The sequence below is a fragment of the Lathamus discolor genome, chromosome 3, assembly GCF_037157495.1.
Source record: "Lathamus discolor isolate bLatDis1 chromosome 3, bLatDis1.hap1, whole genome shotgun sequence".
In the NCBI taxonomy this organism is placed as follows: Eukaryota; Metazoa; Chordata; class Aves; order Psittaciformes; family Psittacidae; genus Lathamus; species Lathamus discolor.
In genome coordinates, this window is record NC_088886.1 from 34,109,369 (window position 1) to 34,137,165 (window position 27,797).

Consider the following 27,797-nt stretch of genomic DNA (forward strand, 5'->3'; position numbering starts at 1 on the left):
AGAAAACTGACTGAGAAAAGAACAACCTCAACAACCGAGAAGCTTGTCTGCAGTTTTCGGTGAAAGTCACCCATCAAGCAAATGGTCCCAGTATGGGATATGGGACTGTGGACCTGGGTACATTAATGTCCACAGTGACACTCCTACAGGTTCCATATGTCCTCAGCAATGCTTTTTTCATCCTGAAGGCTAGGGGAACATGGAATAAATACCTGAATTTGCTGGAGATGAGCTACTGCAGCAATAATGACAAGGCTCCAAAACAAAAATATTTAGTGTTTTTATCAGAACTACCTAGAACCACACTGTGTGGATTGAAGCAGCTCAGGGAATCAGTGCTCTACGTGCAGAACTGTGGCCTAGGATACGACAAAGACTTTGTGATTACGGCATGCAAGCAGTGATTTTCAGTAAACAGATCCAGGCTATCACTGCACACCACAGCGACCACCCTCCACGTGCACATGGGCTTCTATACCTCTGCCTCTGAGCATCCAGCTATTTTAGTCGCAGCATTCAGAACTGCTAAGCCAGTGTTTTAAATCAAGGTGCAAAAAAGGTATAGTGGGCACTACGGTGTGCTCTGTAGCCAGACAAAAATCTCCACAGTCCTCCACTGTTTTTCCTTCATATTCATATCAGCCAAAAAAATGGTAGACTCTTCAAGAAAACATAACCACTGCAAACCACATTACTCCTTCCACAGATTCATTTTTAGCTAGAACAAACAAATATATCCTGCATATAAACACAGAGCCTACCAGGAACACTGCTGCATTGGCTCATGGCTGGGAAAAGCAAATGCCTGTACATTCATACTCTTACTAAAAGGTAGTATTTTAAAAGTTCAGTGTGACTTCTAGCTCAGTGCCACAAAATGTTGCAAGAAATATTAACAAATATCCTCAACCTACACAAACCACACCTATTTCACTATAAAATTAAACTCAGTTTATGTTTTTATCTAGAAATGGTTGTTAGCACAGTTTATTTATTTGAGCATCTGATGAATGTTAACAACTTCTTTCTCACAGGGGCATCCCTTTATGGAAGAACCCAGGTGATGCAGGGCTGGAATGGCCGCTAGGTTTTCAAAGGCAGTCTATGGCAGAACTACAGCCCCACTGCTCTGTATCATGTTCTTTATGACAACATATTTTCCTTTCTTCCTTAATTACATGATTTTCTGTTGTTTTGGTTTGGTTTTGTTTTTTTTTAGTGACACTTATTAACTCCTCTCAGCATTTCAGATAAGGCTGATTTTAAGAGTCCAATGTCCAAGGTTCTGCAGAACGGAGAAGGAATGCACATAAACTAAAACAAAAGTAAACATTTGGGGAAGAGACAAACACTTTTTAAGGAAACAAATGTACATCATAAGCATTTGTGCAGTTATTTTCATACTGGGGACTCCAATTGCAGCCAAAATCAAATATTTGCCTTCACAATTCCACCCCAGGACATGCTGACATGGTAAAAGCCTGCAGAGAGCATTTCTACCTAACCAGTCCTTTCTCATCTGATGCCAGTATAAGGAGGTCTCATGTCTGAATCCTGGTCCAGATAACTCATAATCAACTTTATGTAATTCTTTAAGGAGAAAAGTAGAGACGATGATTTTCTGCAACAGAAGAGTTTCCACAAAGGGTTTTCTTGTACAAAAAATAGTTCCAAACTAGTGAATAGCTCTCAATCTAGCTTTCAAGTGGCCGTATTAGTTTGGAGAAGCAAGACGAAAATGAAACAATGAGGGCAGCCAACTTACCTCCCAGCTTATAAGTACACATGCGTCGGACAGAAAGGACAGGGAAGGTGCTCTGCACTGGCCAGGCGGTCCTGCTGCTGTGGTGACTTCTGTAGCTTCTGAATATGGCCCGTACTAAAGGGGAACAAGGTGTCTGTACGTTAATATGTAAGCATACACCCATCTCACATTCTTCAAAGGCTTTCCAAGAACAGCACACAAACTTTATCAACGCAATAAACTTTCTCAAAGGTAGACCAGGCTTCCAACACTCGGCACCAGAGCTCAGTATGAGATAGGTGAACTGCTGCAATGTTAAAAGGTGAGGTAAGTTCAGGTACGAGCAGATAGCATGTAAATCCTCCTGTGTGGCAATGGGTCCCCATGAGAGCCTAAGCCACCTCCCACTTACCTAAGAGTGAGGATGTGTACTCAGCAATGGAGTAACTGAGGAACAGTTTGTGTCCCTCTACCTCACCTTAATGTGTTCATTTGTCTGTGCCATAGCCCAGCATAACTGGCTTCTCGTGGATATAAGAAGGAGCACAGCAACAGTAAAGCACATACTGGAGTCCAAATCCAGCTTCTCTTATATAAAATGCCTGCCACATGTTAATTACAAAAGGACAGCATGTGACAGAGGCCTGGGTTCAACGTGCAGGGGCATGATGCACACACACTGCCTACGGCCTAGCTCCATGGGCAGCTAAGCCACTCGCTCAGACAACTTTTGAGCCCTCAGTAGGAGAATAATTTAAATGCATGTTAGCAAAAGAAAAGACAATTTTCAAGAATCTGGAAAACTGTCTTCAGCCAGCAGTGTGAGGAGGGGAGAGATAACAATAGAAATAGCCTTTTTCTGAGGCTTCTTGAGTGGGATAATGAAGTTTGTTCAGCATATCCCCAAGCTAATTAAAAATCATTCTCCAGAACAAAGGAACTTTGCTGGAAGCAATGAGAGGAAAAACACTGCTATTTACTTATTTTGGAATGCAATACTAGCAAGTATGAAAAAAAACGAGCCACTACAAGTGCTGAACAACACTGAAATTATGAACCCCAGAAATGTATGAACCTCAACAGAACGTATCAGTGGATACAAGGAAGTTGTCTGGGAAGCTAGGGACCGGGTTAGGAAAGCTAAGGCCCAGTTAGAATTAAACTTGGCTAGGGATGTGAAAGATAACAGGGTTGGATTCTATAATTACATTGCAAATAAAAGACAGACTAGGGACAACGTGGGCCCCCTACGGAAGCTCTCAGGAGAACTGGCTACCCTGGATTTGGAGAAGGCTGAGGTTCTGAATGACTTCTTTGCTTCAGTCTTCACTGGCAAATGCTCTGACCACACCACCCAGTCTTGGAAGGCAGATGCAGGGACTGTGAGAATGAAGACCTTGGGCCCACTGTAGGAGAGGATCTGGTTGGAGACATCTTAAGAACCTGAACATGCACAAGTCCATGGGACCTGATGAAATCCACCCGGGGTCCTGAAGGAGCTGGCAAATGAAGTTGCTAAGCCACTGGCCATCATATTTGAAAAACCATGGCAGCCAGGTGAAGTTCCCAATGACTGGAAAAAGGGAAATATAACCCGCATTTTCAAGAAGGGGAAAATGGAAGACCCGGGGAGTTACAGACCAGTCAGTCTCACCTCTGTTCCTGGCAAAATCTTGGAGCAGATTCTCCTGGAAGGCATGCTAAGGCACATGAAAAACAACAAGGTGCTTGGTGACAGCCAGCACGGCTTCACTAAGGGGAAAACCTGCCTGACCAATCTGGTGGCCTTCCATGACGGGGCTATGGAACTGATGGACAGGGATAAAGCAGTAGACATCATCTACCTGGACTTGTGCAAAGCGTTTGACACTGTCCTCCACAGCATCTTTGTCTCTAAATTGGAGAGACATCAATTTGATAGGTGGACCACTCGGTGGATAAAGAACTGGCTGGATGGCTGCATGCAAAGACTTGTGGTTAATGGCTCAGTGTCCAGCTGGAGACCAGTAATGAGTGGTGTCCCTCAGGGATCGGTGCCGGGACTGCTCTTGTTCAACATCTTTGTCGCTGACATGGACAGAGGGATTGAGTGCGCCCTCAGCAAGTTTGCCGATGACACAAAGCTGTGTGGTTCTGTTGATACACTGCAGGGAAGGAATGCCATCAAAAGGGACCTTGACACGCTTGTGAGGTGGGCTGATACCAACCTTATGAAGTTTAACCATGACGAGTGCAAGGTCCTAAACCTGGGTCAGAGCAATCCCAGGCACAGCCACAGATGGGCAGAGAAGAGATTCAGAGCAGCCCTGTGGAGAAGGACTTGGGGGTGCTGGTCGATGAGAAAATGAACATGAGCCAGCTTCAGTGTGCGCTCACAGCCCAGAAAGCCAACCGTATCCTGGGCTGCATCAAAAGGAGTGTGACCAGCAGGTCGAAGGAGGTGATCCTGCCCCTCTACTCTGCTCTCGTGAGACCTCACCTCGAGTATTGTGTGCAGGTCTGGTGTCCTCAACACAAAAAGGACATGGAACTGCTGGAACAAGTCCAGAGGAGGGCCACAAGGATGATCAGGGGACTGGAGCACCTCCCGTATGAAGACAGGCTGAGAAAGTTGGGGCTGTTCAGCCTAGAGAAGGCTGCGTGGAGACCTCATAGCAGCTTTCCAGTATCTGAAGGGGGCCTATAAGGATGCTAGGCAGGGACTCTTCATTAGGGACTGTAGTGACAGGACAAGGGGTAACGGGTTAAAACTTGAACAGGGGAAGTTTAGATTGGACATAAGGAGGAAGTTCTTTACTGTAAGGGTGGTGAGGCACTGGAATGGGTTGCCCAGGGAAGTTGTGAATGCTCCATCCCTGACTGTGTTCAAGGCCAGTTTGGACGAAGCCTTGGGCGAGATGGTTTAGTGTGAGGTGTCCCTGGCCATGGCAGGGGAGGTTGAAACTAGATGATCTTGATGTCCTTTCCAACCCTAACTATTCTGTGATTCTAAGTCCATGTAAGTGAATAACTTTAAACCTTCCTGTTATCTTTGTCATAAAGATTCCCTTGGAATAAACACATCAACATGCATGTACTCTTGCTGGGATTGACTTTATAAAAGGCCTTTTGAAAGATGCTCTTACAAAGCCAAGCAGAACTGATCCAAACCTGACTGAATCAACAAGATCTTCCAAGAAAAAGAAAGAATGTGGTGGAAGGGGAATACATAGAGGTCTCCTCATAAGCAGATACGACTTTTACCAGGGATTTTGCACATTTTGGTGCAGCTGATTTTGGCCAGTCAAATCATATTACTAGCTAAAATTTCCTTTTAAAAGAGTACCAGATTTAAAACTGCAGCTTTTTCTCCAAAGTTCCTTTATGCATTTCTCACTTCATTTTCTTTTGCCTATCTCCCTATCACCTATCTGATCACCAACATTAACACAATCACTCTCCATCTTGGACACAGTACCACAGTGAGAGAAAGCCAAAGCACATTCTGGCACGCTGCACGTACCCCGCCATCATTCAGAGCTCTCACTCTGAACCGATATGTTGCTCCAGGAAGAAGGTTGCTGACGGTGCACTCCAGATCAGGCCCATGGTACACTTCAGAAACTACTTCCTCAGGTTCTGTCATTTCTACACTATACTCTGAGATGGGACAGTCACTTTCTGACGGAGGGACATCTAGAAAGAAATCATATCATTCATTAAGGATGCATGCCAGGAAAGGTAGTTTTTTATTTCATATACCACAGCAGTATATGTGTATAGATATGTAAACGCACATATACCTACATGCACGCGCACTACCAAAAATTATTTCCCTCTTCAATAGATGCCTTACCTGCAGTATCTCATCCATGTACATGATTGAGAATTTTAAAGCAAATTAATAAAATTACTTTTAGCCCTACATATTCACCAGGTCAGATTATTCTATACATGAGAAGCACCTCCCCCAAGCCAATGATCTGTTACCCTGAGAAGTCATATTTAATGCCAGGAGGTGCCCATCTACTTTTTAAGCAGAACATGGGAGTTACTGTCATCTTCTGAGGATGAAAAAAGAAGGTACTCTGCTGCTTTTCTCCAGTCTCAAAGGTGGTGCTGCATGCAAAGAAATTGTCAGTGAGGCAGGAGACAAATGTATAGGAAGCTGCATGAAGCATAGGACTAGCACTGAATATACCCTTTCTGGAACAGAAAAATAAGGAAGCACATGGTGGCTCTCTCACCCAATCTTAGCCGCTGGCTACAGCTGGAAACAGGCGGAGGTGGGTCATGCACACTCCAAAACTACTACTTATACATAGGATTTCTGGCAAAGCCCTACTAACACCCAATAAAAGTACAAACAACTGCCATCCTTGAACTTTATTAGTCACACTGCTAACATTTATGAGATTCTACATCTCTGCGCTTCACCTGGAATAAGCTTTTTGAAAAGCTAAATTTGTTTTCTATGTCTGTATCTGTTTCATTGCAGGCACCTTTTTCTCCATGAAAACAATATATTTGACACTATTTGCATGTTATTTTACAAGCCAGTACCACAGAATCAACCTGCCTGGGGTTCTGAAAAGCAACGCTCCACCATAACAGGGATAGCGTAAGCATTCAGGAAACAACATGGTATCTTGGATGCATAGATGAATTTATGCTGGTGTTGAGATGCACCTGTCAGTTAGAAATGGTACTGCTCTAAAATTTAGCTTAATGAATGATGCAACAAAGAATCTTGGATGCTGCAAGATTATCATGGTAAAGAAAAAAAATCTGTTGGATACTGGCTTGTACATTGTATTTTCAAAATGTGCAATTTTTTTTGCAGTCTAGTGTCATGTCCATGGTCCAAGCTCTTTGCAAAATTGCAGGTGTCCAATGGACTCTGCATGTTATACTGTGGATCAGGGTTTAAAAGCCACCCAAAATCCTCAAAATGTCCTAACTTGAATTTCTGAGAGAAGTCATAGAATCATAGAACAGTTCAGGTTGGAAAGGACCTTAAGATCATCTCATTCCAAGCCCCCTGCCATGGGCAGGGACACTTTCCACTAGACCAGGTTGCTCCAAGCCCCACCCAGCCAGGCCTTGAACACTGACAGGGATGGAGCATTCACAATTTCCTTGGGTAACCTGTTTCAGTGCCTCACCACTCTCACAGTAAAGAGCTTCTTCATATCCAACCTAAATCTCCCCTGTTTAAGTCCTATATTAGAAGTAACAACCTGCTTCTGCTAAGTCAGTATTACAAAGTAATAAAAAAGATCTTGAATCGCAAGGTGTTTTTGCAATAAAAGGACAGATATTTTAAAATAGCTGATACTTTATAGATCTGATATAGAGACAGGTCCCAACTAAAATAAAAATAGGAGCACAGTATCAGGCCTAAAAGACAGCTGGAGCACAGCTAAGTTCATAAACCCAATACAGAGCCACAGCTGTTGATGAGAAGATGTATTTCTGACTTGCACAAACTTCACTTGACTTTGTACTTCTCAGTGAACAGAATATACTGGAACTTTTCACAAGGTCTAACAACAGAAATAAAACTAAAGCAAGTTCAGTAACTAACCATCAAGATCAAAGCATCAACATCACATCATCAACAGTGAAATGCTCTAACAGCTTACCCCACTGTAGCTGTACTTCTTTGTGCTTCGGCTTCCCCAACACTCTTGGTGGCCGACAGTGACCAGGTGCAACACTTAGTGTACGGACAGGTAAACTTTCAGAACACTGGAAGAGAACAGCTAAAGTTAGCTCTCTGGTACAATTACTGCCTACAAAGTGAGGCATGATTAGAAAGCGGCACAAGAAATTGTTTCCTAAAACAACCACTTATTAGAAATTTATATTAAACAATAAAGGCTAGGAGATGCTATCAAGCATGTTACCTACAAATGCAATTTATAATAGAGTCCTTTCATTAGCATACTCACAACTGTAGCATAGGAAACTTTGATGGCTAATGTTATTGGGTTCTTAATTTCAATTTTCCTTGTTTTTATAATATCATCGAGCCTAAGGTACTCAATCATTAAAAAAAAAAAAAAAAAAAAAAAAAAAGCAAGCAAGGGGAATAAAAGTGTAGGCACTGAAATTATTTTAATTCAAAGGAGGGAATGACAGGAATCAGCATCTGGAAAATGGAACCCAAAAATTTAAAGAAGAATTCAGCCTTGTGAAAGGTAATTAATTATTATAATAAACTACCCCTCCTGCATGCCCAGCTTGTCAGTACAGGCTCATGCACATGAAAGTCTATGGTCTTTCTCAAGCAAGTAGCCAGATCAGATAAATAGCATGGTCTTTTCTAGTGTAAGTATAAACACCTACAGTTTGATTTTGAAGAAACCCAATCTCACTAAATAGTAATCTGCATGAAAAAATCCCACCAGGTAGACAGAAGTCTTGCAAAATTCACCAACCTGCAACATAAGATTAAATGTAAAGTGTAGCTTTACTGTGCTACAGGAAAAATATTCACCTTATTTTTTAAGAAAAAATCTTTTACCAAAAATAGGGGATAAATCTCTGAAAAATATAAACCCAACAGTCCTTACTGTTAAACAATACCTACCTGACTGTGTCCACCAGTGCTGATACAGCATGCTCGGAGTTTATACAAAGTGCCTGGTTTCAAGTGAGTACAGGTATATTCTGTAGCTGATCCACTATATGCCACTTCCCACTGATTTGCTACAAAAGGAAATATATCCAAGTTTAGAGAAGTATAATGCAACAAGTTCAGAAGTGTCTAGAAAAATCCTTAATGTAGTCATCCACAACTGATGCATTTCAGGGAAGTCATTAGTGTTAATATTACTATGAATGGTATTCCACCCTAAAAGACATACATACACATAGACACATATACAAGTATTTTTAAAACTTATTCAATATATTAAATCAAACAGTATCAACAGAGCCTAAAATTCTACAGTAGAAAAGAAAAAGAGCATACTTAACAAAAGCCACACCAAAACCTCCCCAAAACCCAACCCTAACTCTCCCACAAAACCTGCATGCACATAACTCAGTTTCAATCATACGTAGAGCATAAGTGCATTAATAAAAGTAATAGCCCAAAGGGTCACAACTTCTTTATAGCAGCCATAACAGAATGAAATGGAGGCAACTTGTTTCAACTTTACCTTCTGGACTTCCTTGAGAAATCTCTAGTAGATACTTTAGGATTTCTGAGCCACCATTATCCTGTGGAGGATCTGAAAAAATAAGGTAATTTGTCAAGATTAGGAGTGAAATATAACACTCGATGCAGAAGCTTCTTCTGATTCTGCTCCTTCTCCTCCATAAACTCCCCCACAGTAACTACACCAAGGAATTTATAGTAGAAGTATATAGCACACATTAGTTTTCAGCATGAGTCAGAATAAGGCAGCTGGATAATAACACTACAACCAAATTATGGAAAAAGCATTGAAAAAGATGCAGCATAGAGGCTTGTCCATTCATGAAGGGAGCGGCCGGAATGATGCTGCAACAGGACAAGAAATGTAAGGTGAAAAGCCTGAAGATGCAGTTGAGTGCCAGTTAGTCAACAACAACAATCTATATTTTTGATTCTGAAACGTAAGAGTCTCCACACAATTTTTAAAATGTTAAAACAAATTCAGTTGGAAAGCTCTCCAAATAAGTTTGACTATGGATGAGAAGCAGCATGAGAAATCAAAGTTCTAATACATATTTCGCATTTACATAATTTTATTAGAATTTATTATGACCCAGAAAAGCTCTACTATGACAAACTGAACTGGCTTACCCCACTTCACACTAAAGCCATGAGATGTTATTGGCCCCTTAATAACGGGTCTGGTTGGAGGTCCTGGCCTGTCCGGGCTTGTTGTACAGACCAACACTTCGCTGGGAGAACTCTTTCCTTCCACATTAGAAGCAAACAGCTGAAACAAAACCGCCACAAGTTTACCATTGCTTACTGTAACTGTTTTTCTGACAGTTCTGGATGAGACTTGTTTTAGCAATTGCACAAATATCATTAAACTGAAAAGTATGTCACATCCCAACAAAGTGTGTAGGATATAATAACAGATGCTAAATCGCCATGTTGTTTCCTTACAAACCACATGGATTACTTCCTTCCCTCCACTAGCAATAGATCATGACATGTTTAAGACAAGAGCACTGCTATTTTTTCCTTTAAAAAAGAGTCATGTGGCAGTTATTTACTCATAAAAGATTAAAATGATAACAACTACACTATTTTGGTTTTGGTTGTATTTAAACCGCTATTTAAAATAAATGAATTCGCAGTATCAGTAATCACAATTAAAAGCTTAAATAGGATGACATGCAAACAAGAAACACAATCTACGACCACTGAAATGAGCAGGATGTGCACAAAGAAAACTCTCAGGAAAATCCTTTGTCTCTACTCAAGAGCACCTTTTCCCGACTTCAGGAAAAAGTTTGCTAAGCTAAGACATGAGGACCTGGCCAGGAGACTGAGCAGATCAAGATCCTACAAGAAACCCCAAATGGTCCTATGTTTCACGGCTGCTGAGAGCTCTATTAGCTCACAATAGTCTCTGGGACAAAGATCTGCTGCCAAGAAGTGAGTAATAAAATATGTATTATAATTGCTAACTGTAAATATAAGCTAGCAGGAACTTTTCCACTTGGGAAGCTCTGTTATTCTCAGGAGCAGTCATTTCTGTCCCCTCTCCTAACACAGGCATCTGAGGAAAACTATTTGTAACTTTTAAGGCCAAAAAGTATGCTTGCTTTAAACAAGTCACTAAAGCCACTATCAACTCCTGTGTATCATCTCTTGGTTCTTCTCTGACTATTCTCCACTTTAAGACATCTTGCCATGAACACCAGATACATGACCTAGATAAATATCCGAGTAACAGCTCTAGGGAATCAGTGTGAGCTACTAATGTAATGCAATATTTAAACATTTCCCCTATGTATACAGCTGAAGACTGCACTAGCCTGGCAGGCACTGAAAATTCCAATTAAATTGATTGTTCAAGGAAGAACTCGTCAGAGCCACAGCCTCCCCAGCCTAGAGTCCCCCATCCTCTTACATGGAACAAAAATAAAACTTTGTTTCCAGGTCACTGATAAAATTATGAAATAGTATACACAGCACTGCTTTTAATGGAACCTCACTAGAAACAGCCATTGTGTGTGCTGACACACACTACTGAAATTACTGCACATAGTTGTGTTGATATCATTTGCCCTTCTGTGCCAAAACCTCACCTGGTATCGAACAAATGTCTTTACAACAGTGTACTACACTGCCATTGCCACTTTAATTAACCAGCCTATATTTCATCAAACATTTTAGCAAGGTGTCTTCTCTGTAAGCAAACATTGTCTGGTACGAATTAAATTATCCCCATAACTCTTTATTATTAAGGGGGTTCTCCTAAGCACCATGTTTTGCCCAGGTTCAAAGACAAGCCAGTAGCCCCCACTACGAGTTTTAAAACACTGCTGTCATCCCAGGGTCTGTGTCTGTGCTTGGTTTTGTTGGTGTTGTTTTATAGTTTTGGGGATCCTTTCCCAAGTCCTGTAGCTAATTAACGCTGATATGCATGCAACAAGAGAACATCTCAGTGTTGAGTCAGATCAGAGTTGTGCTTGTAGCCCCTGACATGAGGTGACAAGTTTGCTCTGGTATCAACCCAGATTTGCAAAATTCACATTGAATTCGAAAGCAGGGCTGCAGAGAAGCGCTAACTGTCCTCTTCCATAAGACAGCCACTGCAGCTTTTACAATGCTAAACTTTAAAGGCACCATCTTTGAGCAACACCACAACAACTTTCCAATTCTTTGGGTAGTTCTTCACACAACTTCACAAAGTCTTCTGTCAAAGAATATCCAAAGTTGGTTTTAAGGATTTAAATGAGTCTACTGGTAAAGCTGTATTTTTTGCTGCCCCTGAATATACTTCAGCCTACAGAAGCCAAATGACTGAACAGACACAAACCCATGGCATCCTTCACTCCTACTGTTTACAAATAACATGAAGCTGCTTCCAGATACCATTTTGTGTTGGCATGATGGATACGGGAGCATGATGGATATTGGCTTTACAGACAGCTCCTTGCCATCTCTGGAGGATGCCAGCACTCAGGATGGCACAGCCAAACACTACCTTGTGGAGCTATGCACAGCTCCTGGCTTTGCTGAGCTGCTACGGACGGATGGATAGGCCAGTCATGGGGATGGACAGACAGACACACCACAGCCTGTCTGGTAAAAAACACACTGTCTGCTCCTTGATAGCAGCACCCAGCACTTGTGTTGTGCTTCATTGCTTTGGCAGCAGTGAGGCAGATGACTGAATTTTGTTTGCAAAAAGACTTCAGAGCATTCTCTCTAGGGAAAGAGCACCTATAGAACAGAAAATACCAACACTTGCTGCTAAAAACCAGCTCCAAAACCAGCCACATGTGCTTATGAGATGGAAAAGCTTCACTTTCTGCATGTCAGGGGAGGACAGGCCACTGAGCTGGGGAAGGAAGCTGTGCACAACAATGGAGCTTACAGTGTTTGCTCCGTTGTGTAGAAGTGAGATTGAGATAGGTTTTTGTGACCATGGGTCAGGTTTTTGGGGAGCAATGCAGCCAAATACAAGCACTTCACATACCGAGTAGCACTTTTCCAACATCACACCTGACAGTACATGGTACCAAGAACAATGCCCGTTTTAAAAAGGCTGAGCAATAAGCATCTCCCCTGTGATAAAAGTAAAAATACAACAGTTTAATCTATTAGGTCACAGTATAAAGTAAATTTTAATTTGATGACTCCAATTTGCAGGTAGCACTAAAGGATCCCTACTGTTCCTGGAAAAAAACCAACAAAGAAAATACTACCCAGTGACAAGAGAAAAAAGATTTTACCCTGAATTTATACTGTGTGCTTCTTCTGAGATTCTTCACAGTACAGGCTTGCTCCTCTCCAGTGTACTTTGGGTGAAACATGCTATCCTAGAAATAACAAAACCAGACAAATTTCCATAACTAAGGATTCTGAGGAAGTGCTCTCTGTATTACAGTCTGAAGCTATATCATAGCAAAGGGCCTTTACATCTGACTGCTTATTATTATTATTCTCATCATTATTATTATTACTTTTAAGACACAAGGCTTAATAATCTTCCTTCTAGAAGGATGTTGCAACAGACCTGAATAATACAATTTTTCTGCAAAATAAGCACAAACCCAACCATGACAGTTTTAACACACGCTACAGAAATAGAAATGGCAGATGACAGAACACAAGGGCATCACACAGCAGCGAGAAATGCACAGCAGACTGAACTGGTTAAGGGCAAGCTTCCCGGTACCTTATGGAGTTGGGTAAAGCTTTGTGAAGTGATCATGGATGACAGTACACGTTTTTAGCTAAGGATTCATAATTCTGCTGTGGAGCAGAATAAATCACACAGCTCTGTCCTGCCAAGTACCCAGTAGTCCTAAAGACCCTCCAAAGCAGCAATCCACAATTTTCTCAGCGATCTTGAATTAGTAAGTGAAAACACTAACTCGTGCAGCTTACTTCATAGTAACATGGTACTTACATTATCTTCTTCCTGAATTTCCAGGGTGTAGGAAATCACTTCCTCTGGTGTACATCCTTCTACTTTATTCCACTGCAATGCGATCCATGTAACACCAGCTCGAACAAGCCTTGGGGCTGAAGGGGTCTGAGGAATATTACCTGCAGTATAGCACACCACCTCCTGGCTGTACCCACTGCACAGAAACAGAAGAATATTAAAACATACAAAGAACTAAATAAACAAACCTCACTGTATTTACAGAAGTATTTCACATTTTCAAAAAATCCAGATAGTGTTAAAAATGTTAAAATATGAGAACCCAGTTAGGAAATGCCAGAATAATAGCAAATAATGTAGGATTGTATGTGTCCTTCATGATCATTTTTACAGATTTCATCCCAATAACACTGGAAAAAATAATATTAGTATGCCTAAAAATATTTACTGTGAAGTGTGAAGTAGAGGAAAATCTCATGTAACAAAGGGGAACTAAACATAGGAAATAAAAGTCCCAAGTGTTCAACTTCCAGAAGTGGAACTTGACATACAGCTTCCACCTTTTATAGACTCAGAATACATATTATGTTTAAGCTACACCCCTGAAAGCAGCCTCCTTCAGCAAATCAGGTCCCACTGTCTCAGACATCCCCCTCCAAGGAAAGCAGGGAAAATTTATCCAGTCATGACCATACATGCTCAGCATCATGTAGGAGCTGTCTGGTGCAGGCACAGATGCCTCCCAGCCTGGCTCTATTCCCTTTCAGCTCTCCCTGCCCAAACTTCTTTGCATTTTAAGCTGAGCATAAAGTTCCTCTTTTGCACAGCTTAGGTCGCAATCAGAGAACATCTGCGACAGGGGAGATGCACGCTCTTATCTTGTCTAAATCCCAGCACACAATGCCTTAAAACATAACAGGCAGCTGTGTCAAGCAAGTGTAGGAAGAGTTCTCTTAAGACTCCATGCTGAATGTATTACATACAATGGAAATTTGAGAATGGAAGCTAAAAATGGACAGATTTTGGCAAATTTTCAGGAGGACAACATCAGAACTCTCAATTGAAGGTAACATTGCTGCAATTTGCAAACCTCTGTTTCCTAAATACAAACTTATTTTGTTCGTTAAAGTTGTGGCATGAGTTTAATAAATTCAAAAAGCTACATCTTCTTTTTCTGAGTCTTCTTTCACAAAAATAACATATTTGTTGAAATACTCTTATAGCTATAAAATCCACCTATTTTATTATATATATATATATATAATCCACCTGTTATATAAAGTTATAAAATCCACCCACTAACACCAAAACAAGGCAATAACAATCTTAAATGGTAGGTCCGCAAGCATTACTACCAACCAAACCTGTCTTATGACACAAAGTGCTGGATGACATTATCAAGTTCTAATTTTGAGTGCTGTCTATAAAAATAAGCCATGTGCTGTTGGCATTTATCTTTACAGATTAACACAGAGCAGCTCACCATAAATATAGTTCTTAGTTCACTTTCCCCTCAATAGCCTCAGGAAAAAAAAAGGGAGAGAGAAGAACAAAAAAAGGGAGGGAAGGTTGAAGCATGCCCTAAGATATTTAAAAATCTGGAATATGGTAAAGAAAAGAGATGCCCAAGCGGGGAACTTTGCACAAAAATGGCAGCCCCAGTTACACTGAGCAGATCCAGCTCAAGCCTCTTTCTCTCTATAGGTCAAAAATTATTTCAATAAGAAGGGAAGTTATCTTGCAAGAAATTGGCAAAAAAGGACTCTCTGCACACATAAACAGTCCCAGTGCATCTCATAGGGAGAACGCAGGAACACGAATGAAGAAACTTTTAAAACCTACATATTACTAAGAGGCTTGTGCTGTGGAAAAGCAAACAATACAGGAATCTCTCTGAGCAAAACACACCATTACATACCACCAGCGTTTCTTTTTCTGACCTTGTAATAATGATTAGATCCTGTTTAGCTAAGAAAGACAATAAAGGAGTAAACAAGAGCACTGGATGTTTAGCTTCTTCACAGCTAAACTCTTCCTGGCTTGCTTTCCTTCTGTAAGTACAGAAGCGCGCAGCCCGTGCAGCGTGACTGACGTCTCTTTGGGCAAACTCTGGTCCTCAGCTGTGTAACATTTTAGCCCAGGGCTCCCCAGAAGCTCCTGGAGGACTGCAGTAATATGACTGCTCATCATCTTCATTCGAGCACGTCTCTTCATGTGCAAAGAAAAGCAGAACCTGAAACCCATCTTTCAAGGCCTGTGGATGTGCCTGCTCTCTCTCGGTCCTGGCTCTCTCACCCTTCTTTCCCACCCCATCAGCCAGCCCTGCCAGTCCTGTGGAAGAAAGAAGGGACTGTACTGCTGAAAAAAGACAGAAGGTTTTTGCTTTAAACCAGAATAAATAAATATATCAAGATTCCTTTCAAAATCTGTAACTTAACTTCCTCCTGCTTGTTTTTCTTGGTTCACAGAGGTCCCTAGCGGGGATTTTACATAACAGATGTATTCTTTTTGTATTAGGAATAGACCACAAAACATCATTTAACACCTCAAAAGAAGCCTATCTTCTTAGGCTAACCTCATCATGCTGAAGGTACATGGCAATTCCCTGGGAGATGAATGTTACCACCAGGGAAGCTGTGACTTACTCTAAGAGATTAATAATAAAGCAAATGTCAGATACTTAACACAAAACCATAAAGAGAAAAAACCACACCACCCCTCCCCAGAAATTCCTCTTTACTCTGTCATTGATAGTTAAACTTTTCAATTACCATTTTTTCTGCAGAAAGCATGTATCTTGGGCAACTTACCTAGTACCGACGTCATTCTGAGCTGCTAATCGGAAGGTGTAACCCAAAGCTGGACAAAGCTTAGTCAACTTGCAATGCTTCTGGCTTCCAAAGTAGCATTCTCTGAAACCACTGTTCCTCTTTCCCTAGAAAGAGAGAAATCTGTAATCGGATAGCTATGAAACAAAACCACATGGTTCTTATTTTAAAAAGAGCTGTTAAACGATATTAGAATTAGATGCTTTCATAAGGCAGAGTACAAAGAAAGCTGTGCAAGCCACTGACAGCACTGCTATGCTACCTAAAATAACACGAATCAACACAGTCTGCTGCCAGATTCCCATCTTCGTGAGATGTACCTACATCTTTTGTCATTCTGCTTGAAACGCTATTTATCCTATCAATTAATAAAAAAGCGTGCAAATTTAAGGTAAAATTAATCTCTGAACCGACCTGGTCACAGGAGCATAGGAAAGCTGCAACCAGCATTTCTTGGAAGTGCTACCCTCCGCACCGCAAATCCCATGTAAACTCTCTCTGGTCCTTCGAAAACACTCTATCCCACAAGAGGGCTCTCGCTCCCCACGGTCCAGCCCATGGCCAACCCCAGCTGCTGCCACCGAGAAGGACATACCTGGGTTCGAACCCCTCCCCAGCTCCATGCTCTTAAGGACAAAATAGATGGAGGGAAATATGAGGTACCAGGTTCTGTAACCATCCCACTTCTCAGAGCACGCAGCATGGGATGAGTAAAGAGGATTTATTAGAAAGCATACAACTTTCTTAAGAAACTTGGATGTCAGAGCTTTCATAGGAGCCTCACATCAACATGACCCAGAGCAATGAAGATCCCTGACAAAGCTAAGATGGGGCAGCAGTGAGAGAAGGTATTGAGACACTTCCCCAGCTCCTAAGTCCTTCCTCAGGTACAAACCAGTACAACTGAAGACACAAACATGCAGAAGTCAGGATGATGGAGCTAGGCTTTTTTCAGTGATATCCAGTGATAGGACAAGGGGCAATGGGTGTAAACTGGAGCATAGGAAGTTCCACGTTAACATCAGGAAGAACTTCTTTACTGTAAGAGTGACAGAGCACTGGAACAGGTTGCCCAGGGGGGTTGTGGAGTCTCCTACACTGGAGATATTCAAGGCCCGCCTGGACAAGTTCCTGTGTGATGTACTGTAGGTTACCCTGCTCTTGCAGGGGGGTTGGACTAGATGATCTTTTGAGGTCCCTTCCAACCCTTGGGATTCTGTGATTCAAGTCCTCTACCTCCCCACCACATTTAAAAGAAACAAAAGCACTTTTCAATCCCACCCAACCTGGTACCCTTGGAGTAAAAACAAAGGTGAGCTTTTTGCAGAACACAGACCACAGGACAACAAAGAATATCTGGTCTCATCCTGTGCAACACGTGGGAAATGGTCAATTTGAAATCCTTCAGGGAAAGGGCACAGACTGCTCAACTCCACATAAATGATATCTCCCTGAGCTGAAGCAGTTTAAAGGAGTTTTAATTTCAATACTTGAACACAAAATTAATGCATAATCACACTACAAAGAACCCCAAAGGACACCAGGATAGAAACCTAACAAAGCACACCTGTGGGCTCCAACTGGTGCAGGAGATAGTTATAGCCATCTCTGCAACTTCTGACTTAAGAGCTCTGCTATAGCATTTGCTATTTTTGGCACCTGTCTGCAGGTCTATTTTACTGAGATAAAATAAAAATGAACATCTGCCCATAGACAAAGCTACTTATTTCACCTAGCATACACAGCTTGAAAGAAGATTTGATGTTTCTGTGCCTAAGCAGAGTAACAGGAAGATAATTCACATAGATGTCCCTCACTGCAGCCTCACCTGCTGCTCCCTCCTTGGGGTCTGTGTGTCCTCTCACATACCATTCTTCCTCCACGCTCAACGCATCATCCTTAAATGCCCCAAAATCCCAAAAATGCCTGAGTGGGACATATGTTTTTCACCAGCCCCTGTCAATTTCCACTTCTTTTCACTCGCATTGCAGCCCATAAGGAAGAATGTCATAAAATGTTTGCAGTATGTCTCCAAAATATGTTTATCAAACTAGAAACAATCACGCAGACCTCCAGCACGGCACAATTTTAGGACACTGAAGGGTCATTTAGCACACTGGCAAATAGCCATAACTTACTTCTGTTTATAAGGTGCGATCCTACACTTGTTCTAGAACTTGGTTTTATACAGTCTTCAACTTCACCCACCTGCTCCAGCTGTAACATTACTGTGTGGCTCAAGTAAATTATGGGGTGGAATTGGAAAAGAATGATGAATCTTAAAGGAAAACTCTTTTGTAAAAGAGAAAACCTTTTCAGATCTAAAATCCTTAAAGTTATATGATAAAATTCCTTTAGGACAAAAATAATAGGTCACCATACATCCCAGCTCAGCAATAACGTATTTAAAATCCAGACTATAGAAAACTTAATGAGTAATCATATCTTTTAGTAGAATATCCATTCATCAGTGCAGGACTACTAAGCACAGAATTCTTCCCCGCCTGTGCAAACTCTCTTTTATAGCTTCAGGTGCATTAAATTAATTTTTCTCTAAGTCCTTAATGACTTCACTATTTGTGAAGCATTTGAAAACATTTCTTTTTGATTTCTGAAGAACAGTTGCTTGTTTATTTTGGGTTTTTTTATTCTTTTTGTGTGATTTTTCTCCAAAAGAACAAAGTGACCAAATGCTAAGCATGTAGTTGACAAAGCGATGAACAGAGTCGGCTGGCTAAAAAGGCAAGTCCTGGAAAATCTCTCTCATCTGTAGCACAATGCCAGAAGTGAGAGCAACGGGCCAAGAAAACTCCAATTTGTCAACTGGTGGATTAAAACTTTGCAGAGGTTGCCAAACATTTAACATAAGTCCATCTTTATAACAGTACAAGTTCTGATATTGTATATATTTTTCTTCTTGAACTGGTATTGTACCCTCCCCAGACTTGCACAGAGACCAACTGGTATTCAAGTTACTCAGACTGGCTGGTATTTTGGATTCTATTGGCACTAATTGGAGAGGCTGGCCGATATTTCTAATTAACCTGGCATTAATAGCCTGGAAATAGTCTCTCTGCTCCTTCTCTCCCAAGATTTATGAAAGCACTAATGCTGGCATAATTATAGACAGGAACAACTGGCAGGCTGGTACTGGCTGCCACCCAAGAGTCTTACAGCTTTCCCAGAATCCTTCCCCTATTCTTTGTACACTTGGCATCCAAGTTTTAATCCCTCAAATAACATTTTGTAAGTTGCTTAAAATACACTGTATCACTTCCGCAACTATTTCTAATCCACAAATTTCAGAGGAAGAGCACTGTCTGACTTCTTCACTAGCCCTTTCTGCAGTCTGCATTCCCTGTTCTTCGTGGTTCATCCATGAATCACCCACAGTGTGACGATCAGAGCCTGTCCAAGGAAATATGCACAATTCGGCTCCACAAATTCATTAGAATTTGCACGACAATTCAATTTTTAAGAATTTTGCTTGCTATTTCAGCTATACTTCAAGCTACAGAGGGTGCTTAAGTTTCTCCTGGAGAAGACAAGGGTTTTGGGATTTCAAATGGGTTTTGTTGATCACATTCCCTGTGGCAGACATAGTAAATAAACATAACAAGGAATGGGTCACTGCAGGTATAGTGGATACACAAATGGAGCACAGTCCTTCACAGGATCACAGTGCACAAATCTGAAACTGTCAGCATCAGATCTACAACCAGGAGGCAAGATGGCAATATGCAGCAGGCCATGCCAGCCTTAACTTCTGTGTTTGTCTCATATTGGCAATAAAAAGCAGCAGATTGATACCCAATCTGACACAAAGCTGCAGAGCAAACTGTCAATAATTCCTATGACACAACCTAGTATCTCTGCAAAGCATTTATTGTGCATGTTCTTACACACATAACTGAATTTTCTCTATATACAAACATTTAGAAGACACGACAGGACCTGTGAAACATTCCTAATACATGCACAAAATCCAATTTCATCCAAGACTCTCTTCTTGTATGTCTCACAGGAGCAGCATAGCCACAGAACAGACCTAGAGGGTGTGCAGATGAACAAACACAAAACAGGCACAAGCGTGGGGCTCTGTGTACCTGAATTTTGGTGGACTATCCCTGACATGCATGGCCCGATTATAGCTAGTATGACAAAGAACACCTCTGCTAGCCTCAAGCAGTTTAAAACTTGTTGGCATCTCCATTTATCTCTATATAAACTTAATTAATTACCTGTCACCAGATCACTAAATAGTGTGGTACTCTATCAGTCTCTCTCTTGAGCAAATTAAAATGAGATGCTTAATGGATGAGAATTAAAGCTGCTTTTGAGTTATACACAAAACAGCAACACACACTGCCTGAGAGAGATGTCCTCTCTGGTTCAGGAACAGTACTACACTTCCCATAGAGAATGAACAGGATACTCTCACTACCCATAAACACAAGAGAAACATGTATTTACTATCACTTAATCACAGGATCAGCATTTCACATCCCATTAGTAACAAAGGCCTGATTCTTACAGCAGTGTTAGTGGCATTTTTCAATGCAGTTACAGCTTACTGATTTTGATGAACACTGGCAACAAGAGAAAGCATCAACTCATTTACAGTGTTGCTTTGTGTTTGCATATTTTTAACATTATTTTTCTAATTAGCCTTTTGCTTACCCTGAATAATCAATCCTGGAACAAAGGCATCGAGTGACTAGTTCAGGTTTGTAAAGTTCATAGAAAAGGAGCCAGAAGGTGGAGTTTCCCTTAAATACTAATTCTAACTGATTTTATTGCCAGGCTAATATTAGTAATGCCAGCACCTGAAGTACAGGCATGTTCAAATCCAACTGAATTTCAAAATACCAGAGGAGAGGGGCTGATCCTATCTCCTCTGAAGACGATGTAAACTTTCCCAGTGTACATCCAATGTTACCAGGTGACAACTCACTGAACTGATCTTTCACTCTACTGTTAAAGAATAAAGATCATCCTCAATAGAGCTTCAGGCATTTGAAATTAAACCAGTTTATTAAGGTATTACAATTATACGTCAAAGACTTAAACCAGTACTGAGGAAGAAAGTATTTGTGTTTTCTAACAAACATGTAACACCAGTCATGCTGCAAACCATTAAATCCAGACTGGGAGGGGGAAAAAAAGTGGAACAGCAGGTATACCTTTGTCTATTGACTATCTTCCACAGCCTGGAGGTCAGGGAAATCCCCAAAATTCAGAACTAAATTGAAGCAGCAGCAGGGTAGGACTGGCACAGTGACATGTTAAGCAGTATAACTTTCTTTTCATCAAAGCAGGTCAGAAGACACAACTCCCAATGAAGAAATGAAAGCAACTCATTTATGTTTCATCTAAAGCTAATCTAATGAGGTGAGAGAAGGCATTTAAAGTACATCTAAGAAAAGACAGCTAAACCACAGAATGGGGGCAGTACTGCATCTATTGTCAGCAAGAAATATAACCCCCATTTTCAAGAAGGGGAAAATGGAAGAGCCTGGGAATTACAGACCAGTCAGTCTCACCTCCGTGCCTGGCAAAATCTTGGAGCACATTCTCCTGGAAGGCATGCTAAGGCACATGAAAAACAACAAGGCGCTTGGTGACAGCCAGCATGGCTTCACTAAGGGGAACTGCTGCCTGACCAATTTGGTGGCCTTCTGTGAAGGACATATGGAACTGATGGACAGGGGTAGAGCAGTTGATGTCATCTAACTGGACTTGTGCAAAGTGTTTGAAACTGTCCCACATGACATCCTTGTCTCTAAACTGGAGAGACATCAATTTGATAGGTGGACCACTCGGTGGATAAAGAACTGGCTGGATGGCCGCACACAGAGTTGTGGTCAATGGCTCAATGTCTGGCTGGAGACCAGTAATGAGTGGTGTCCCTCAGGGATCGGTGTTGTGACCGGTCTTGTTCAACAGCTTTGTCACTGACATGGACAGTGAGATTGAGTGTGCCCTCAGCAAGTTTGCTGATGACACCAAGCTGTGTGGTTCTGTTGATAAGCTGCAGGGAAGGGATGCCATCCAGAGGGACCTTGACACACTTGTGAGGTGGGCTGATGCCAACCTTATGAAGTTTAACCATGACGAGTGCAAGGTCCTACACCTGGGTCAGAGCAATCCCAGGCACAGCTAGAGGTTGGGCAGAGAAGAGATTCAGAGCAGCCCTGTGGAGAAGGACTTGGGGGTGCTGGTCAATGAGAAAATGAACATGAGCCAGCTTCAGTGTGCGCTCGCAGCCCAGAAAGCCAACCGCATCCTGGGCTGCATCAAAAGGAGCGTGACCAGCAGGTCAAAGGAGGTAATCCTGCCCCTCTACTCTGCTCTCGTGAGACCTCACCTCGAGTATTGTGTGCAGTTCTGGTGTCCTCAACATAAAAAGGACATGGAACTGCTGGAACAAGTCCAGAGGAGGGCCACGAGGATGATCAGGGGACTGGAGCACCTCCTGTATGAAAACAGGCTGAGAAAGTTGGGGCTGTTCAGCCTGGAGAAGAGAAGGCTGCGTGGAGACCTCATAGCAGCCTTCCAGTATCTGAAGGGGGGCATTATAAGGATGCTGGGGATGGACTGTTCATTAGGGACTGTAGTGATAGGACGAGGGCTAACGGGTTAAAACTTAAACAGAGGAAGCTTAGATTGGATATAAGGAAGAAGTTCTTTACTGTAAGGGCAGTGAGACACTGGAATGGGTTGCCCAGGGAGGTTGTGAATGCTACATCCCTGGCAGGGTTCAAGGCCAGGTTGGACGAAGCCTTGGGCGAGATGGTTTAGTGTGAGGTGTCCCTGCCCATGGACTTAAGGTCCTTTCCAACCCTAACTATTCAGTGATTCTATAAGATATGATAAAATAATAATTAAAACAAAACAAAACAAACAAAACCACAATAAAGAAAAATAATAATAAAACCAATACCAACAAAACAAAACCCACCTTTCTCCAGTCTCTAGAGTGACCCTTTAGAGCAGTGGGGAACCCTGCAGTAGATATGTGTGGTAGCACAGGGCTTGCTGAGGAGCACTGAACCCAGGATCCCAGGCAGAGCCCCGTGCACCCAGCTGGCACTGCAGCACCTCAGCCCTGCGGAACTCCCCAGCTGCAGCCACAAAGAGACAAGATGCTGTCCTCGTTTCAATTTAGAACCTCACCTAATCCCAGGGCTGTAAAACATGCCACTTCTGCTGCTGTTTTACAGCAAATTTATTTCTTGCATATACGAGTGATGCCACCTACACCTCTGGCTGCATTTTAGACTCTATGAACTATGCCTTGCACTGTAAAAACAGGAGGAATGAGTTGAGATACAGTTGAGCATCATGCTCCAAGATCTGAATTGCCTCAGAGAGAGAATCTGTTACTCACTGTGCAGGAGCATGAAGGGGCTGCTGGAGCCCCTTCCTTGGTGGGAGTTGGTAGCACAGCTTGTGTTCCACGGCTCGCTCACACACCATCCTCCCCTAGGAAGGGACTCAACTTCCCAAGGCAGACTGCCATTTTAGGGCGTTTGTCTAATTTCATCATCAGATAGATTTCTTGTTCTCCATTCATGCAAAGTCCCCTCTGCTTTTTAGCCACAACTTAATTTCATTCTGATTGCTGATTTTCCCATGTTTATATCTTACTCTGTGCCCTGTAGCTGATCAATGTTACTCTAGCTGAGATCTGGCAGAGCATTTGCTGTTGCCTGGCAATAGTTCTCTTCCTGATGTATTTACTTCTTAACTTCACCAGGACACAGTGTGGCATTGTAAAACAGTGTTTTTGCTTACGTGGAGTTCACACAGCCAAGTGCGAAGGTACAGGGCATTACAAGTGAATTCTCTTTTGCACTTGGGTGCTCTTAACTCCAGTATCTAACTGCACCCTACGTCAGAGGCACAACTTGCAAGGGCACATGGAAAAGTGGGTAGAACAGCTTGCTGAGCTCACTGTTGCAGGTAGATGAGGCTCCCACAGACATAGGCACAGCCAGCATACATCTTCAGACTTTTTCTTCATAAGCCTTAATAGCAAGTTTTAATTCAGCAACTCAAATTTGCATTTCTGTCTCATATCAGAGGAAACAACCAGACAATCACGTTTCAGTCAGGAGTCCTGTCAAATCATTGGAGATGTACCAAATTAATTTGTGCAGGGCCATTATTGTTTCATCTTTGCTGGCTAGCTACCCACTGGGATCTCAGATTTCAGGACTGCTACTGAGAAAACAAGGTAATTAAACCATACAGACTAAGGGAATCAGGATGCCTTCATTTTTACCATTGGTACATGAGCTAGCCTACTAGCTACTTTTGCCATGTGAAAAACAGTCGTAACAATTATTTCTGAAGACGAAGTCTACGTATATACTCAGCAATAAATGGTTTAAAGGACAAAAGCATTTTAGAGTTGCCTAACGTATATCCAAAATTATGACTAGGGTCCATGTGGACAAAATTAACATCAAAAGTATTTGCACTGTATTAATGGTCTGTTGTGTTGGTCTTTCATCTGACAAGACCTTCTATTACTTCCTTTCTCTTTGCAGGCTGGAATCATTTGTTTTTCCACTGCTTCACTGCTTGGTGCTGTTACGTTCGCATGGCTCCAAGTTACTGGAAGCCTTGCAAGAGATCACAACAGCACAGTCAAGGTGTCACAGGAGGCAAAACGGGATCACCCTAGCCCATACTTTTGGAGAAATGTCTTTTTAATCTCCATTCCCTGACCTCACACTCCATTTTTTTTTCTTCTTCACTGACCTTTCCTCCTTCATTATGCAGAGAGGGACAGCAAGTCACTCTAAAATTATTATTTATTTTAGTTCAGTTCAACAGGTTTCTCATCACGTAGACCTTGCTTGCTGCAATACTGAAATGTTTGCAGGGTGAGTGGTTCCAAACATCATGTTGTTTTTTTCCGTCAAAGATAATACTCCTTGACTCATGCTTTCTGCAGAAATAAGGCTTACACAATGGAAAGGAATTACGGGATGAAGGGAGGACTTACAACCGGAGCCCACCTCCAGCAAATAGTCCACATCTCTTGCTTATGGCACTCTCCCCAAAAGCAAGCTGCTCACTAACTATGTAAATATTTGGGACAGAGAACTTACTTCCTTTTGTGTCTGGAAGGGGACTAATTGCCACTGTGTAAAGGGCATCATTATTTTGACCCTGAATACATTCCCTGATGAAAGGGCTGCAAGATCACGGCTCTTCTCCTTTGAGGCAAGAACAATGATTTATTCTGCACTCAGGTATCAGCCAGAAAAAGAGAACTCTAAGATACATCAAGTCATTAAATAACAAGTAATGCTAATTAACAAATAAAGTGCACTGCATGAGCAATAAAACATAGATTTTAAGAGTACAGAAGCAGAATATTGTCTCTGCAGCAAATAGAGTGAATTAAAAGTTCCCCCCCGTCCCTTTAACCTTTCCAGCTCTTAATGCCATCAGGATTTCATTTTCCTACTTCTACTTTCTCCTGTATTTAATTATTTGTCTTTACTCAGCAAATCCTTGTAAAGTCTGAGTGCCATTTATTTATGTATTTATTTCAACCAGTTACTCCTTACCTCATCCCACTCCAGAAGGTAGCTGGTGATTTTTGAACCATTATCAATGGGTGCCTATGAAGAAAAGTAAACAACGGTGATTTTGGGAATAAGAGAAAACTGCTTCACCCCCCCCACCCCCAGCAAATGACTAAAGTTTAAAGTGAAGCCAAAGCTTGGGGGCTGTGCACAGCTTGGCAACCTCTTAACAAATACTGCGAGGAAGCTGGATGTAATGAAACACATACATTTTAAAAGTCAAGTCAGTGCACAGGGAGGGATTTGTCAGATTACAAGAAGTTCAAATTCCTTACTGAAAACTGTCTCAGCTTTCAATTATTTTCAACAGTTATGCTCACTGTCAGCAAACTGTATTTTTCACTGCTTTCTTGCCTGATCCAAGCATTACCTACCTTCCATTGTAAGGTTAAGGAGCTTTTGGTCCTGTGCGAGGGTTTGGGTGGGAAGGGACACTCTGGTGCTGAGCTGTGAGTGGTGAAGCTTACTGGCTCTGAGCAGGAACCCTTTACTGAGTTGTACATTGCATATACCCTGGAAACAACATTCAAATGGGTTATAAATTTGCTGACAATTACAAGATGAGACAGCACTGCCTCAGTCACAATATTTAACTACTGAAGTATCCACAATACCGTCCACTAATGACAGATTTCTCACAGATCAGTGGCTATCATTATCCTACTTCACTTGATACAACTATGCAATAGAATTCATAGCAGAAGAGAAATATTACAGCATTTTGTCCCAATATTCCCAGGGACCACTGAGTTATCATCATCATTTTTTCTTTCCACCACTACTTTCTTGCCTATTGCCAGACTTTCACATACAGTGTGCTAAAATCCTCTTTGCAATACAAAATTTTAATGCCTGGGTACATGTAAAGCATGTGAGTGGTGCTAACTGCTGGTTTCCTTCCATGGCTACAAGCTTCTACATAGCCTAGGTGTTAACGCTTAGAACTTACACAGCTCTGGTTAAACTAAAAATCTTCAAAGCGAATACGATTTCAGGCAGTTTCTCTATATATCAGTACAGAAGGGGATATATAATAAATATTTCACATATTAGAAAGTGAACACAATGTAGTTGAGCATTTCCTCACAAGGTGCTTTTCTCTGAAAAAAATAATGATGTTATTTTTTCCCCTGCACATTTTCTATGCGGAAAAATAAAAGTGCAAATTGGAAGTCTTCTACTCAAAAGAAGTTCAAACCATGACCAGACGATGACCTCTGAGCTCGCTGTAGCTATTGTGCGCTTGAATGCAGAGTTTAAGAAAGGGCAATTTCTAAATTTGTTTTCAGTAGATAAGAGTAATTTATGTACAATGGCCACCTACATAGAATCAAACCTTTTGGGAAGTTCACAAGAACTGCTATAGTGCTGCTTTACCCACCACCTGTTAGTCAGGAGTGAAAACAAATGCAGTTAATTGAGTCTGAAGCTGGTGAGTGGTATGTACCCATGCCGGAAATCAGTGTAGCCAAGCAGCAAACACATACCATCAGGGAATACAACCATGTGAAAATGAGCTTAACGAGCATCTTCTGCAAGTCACTGAAACACTGAGCATAGTCGTCCCTGCAAGCACTAAAGTAATACTACTGGAAGAAACGCAGGCAAGAGGTTCAGAGCAAACCAGGGTGTCCTGGGTGTCAGGGCTCAGCAGGGCGGGACCAAGAACGAGCAGCCTGTGTGGAAACGAAGCCCTGAGAGATGCTGCCAAGGTTAAGGAGACCTTAGGCAATCTGCCGAGTAACGGTTGCCCAATAGATTTCTTTACTTAACAGATTTATTTCTTCACAGTTGTTAATACATAATGCAGTTTCAGTGAAGGAAAAAATTGTCATGGAAAGCAAACAGCACGTCTTTTCAGTGTTGGTTCCCTCCACTCCAAACACATGCTGCTGCTTTTTAAGTCTGACTTTTATATTTAGCAGTTGCTTCTCCTTTTTAAATGAAGTTAACTGCTAACTGTTCACAAACAATTTTTAATTTGACAAGCATCTGGGAAGGTGGAGTGAGCTGTAGGTAGGGAGAAAGAAGTCAGCCAGGACACAGGGCAAATACTCACAATGCC

General features: G+C 41.7%; 1 protein-coding gene across 1 annotated transcript in view; it reads right to left on the minus strand.

The window, feature by feature from the left end:
- The window catches only part of FNDC3B (fibronectin type III domain containing 3B), a 206,927-nt gene that overhangs the window by 38,146 nt on the left and 140,984 nt on the right, over nucleotides 1-27,797 (minus strand). Inside the window, exons 10-20 of the mRNA XM_065674575.1 lie at nucleotides 26,107-26,245; nucleotides 25,715-25,768; nucleotides 16,110-16,234; nucleotides 13,321-13,495; nucleotides 12,641-12,727; nucleotides 9,522-9,660; nucleotides 8,893-8,964; nucleotides 8,319-8,437; nucleotides 7,369-7,474; nucleotides 5,247-5,419; nucleotides 1,766-1,879 (exon numbers count right to left, since the gene is read on the minus strand). Of these exons, the coding sequence (XP_065530647.1) occupies nucleotides 1,766-1,879; nucleotides 5,247-5,419; nucleotides 7,369-7,474; nucleotides 8,319-8,437; nucleotides 8,893-8,964; nucleotides 9,522-9,660; nucleotides 12,641-12,727; nucleotides 13,321-13,495; nucleotides 16,110-16,234; nucleotides 25,715-25,768; nucleotides 26,107-26,245 (1,303 nt within the window). The remainder of the gene's footprint in view (nucleotides 1-1,765; nucleotides 1,880-5,246; nucleotides 5,420-7,368; nucleotides 7,475-8,318; nucleotides 8,438-8,892; nucleotides 8,965-9,521; nucleotides 9,661-12,640; nucleotides 12,728-13,320; nucleotides 13,496-16,109; nucleotides 16,235-25,714; nucleotides 25,769-26,106; nucleotides 26,246-27,797) is intronic.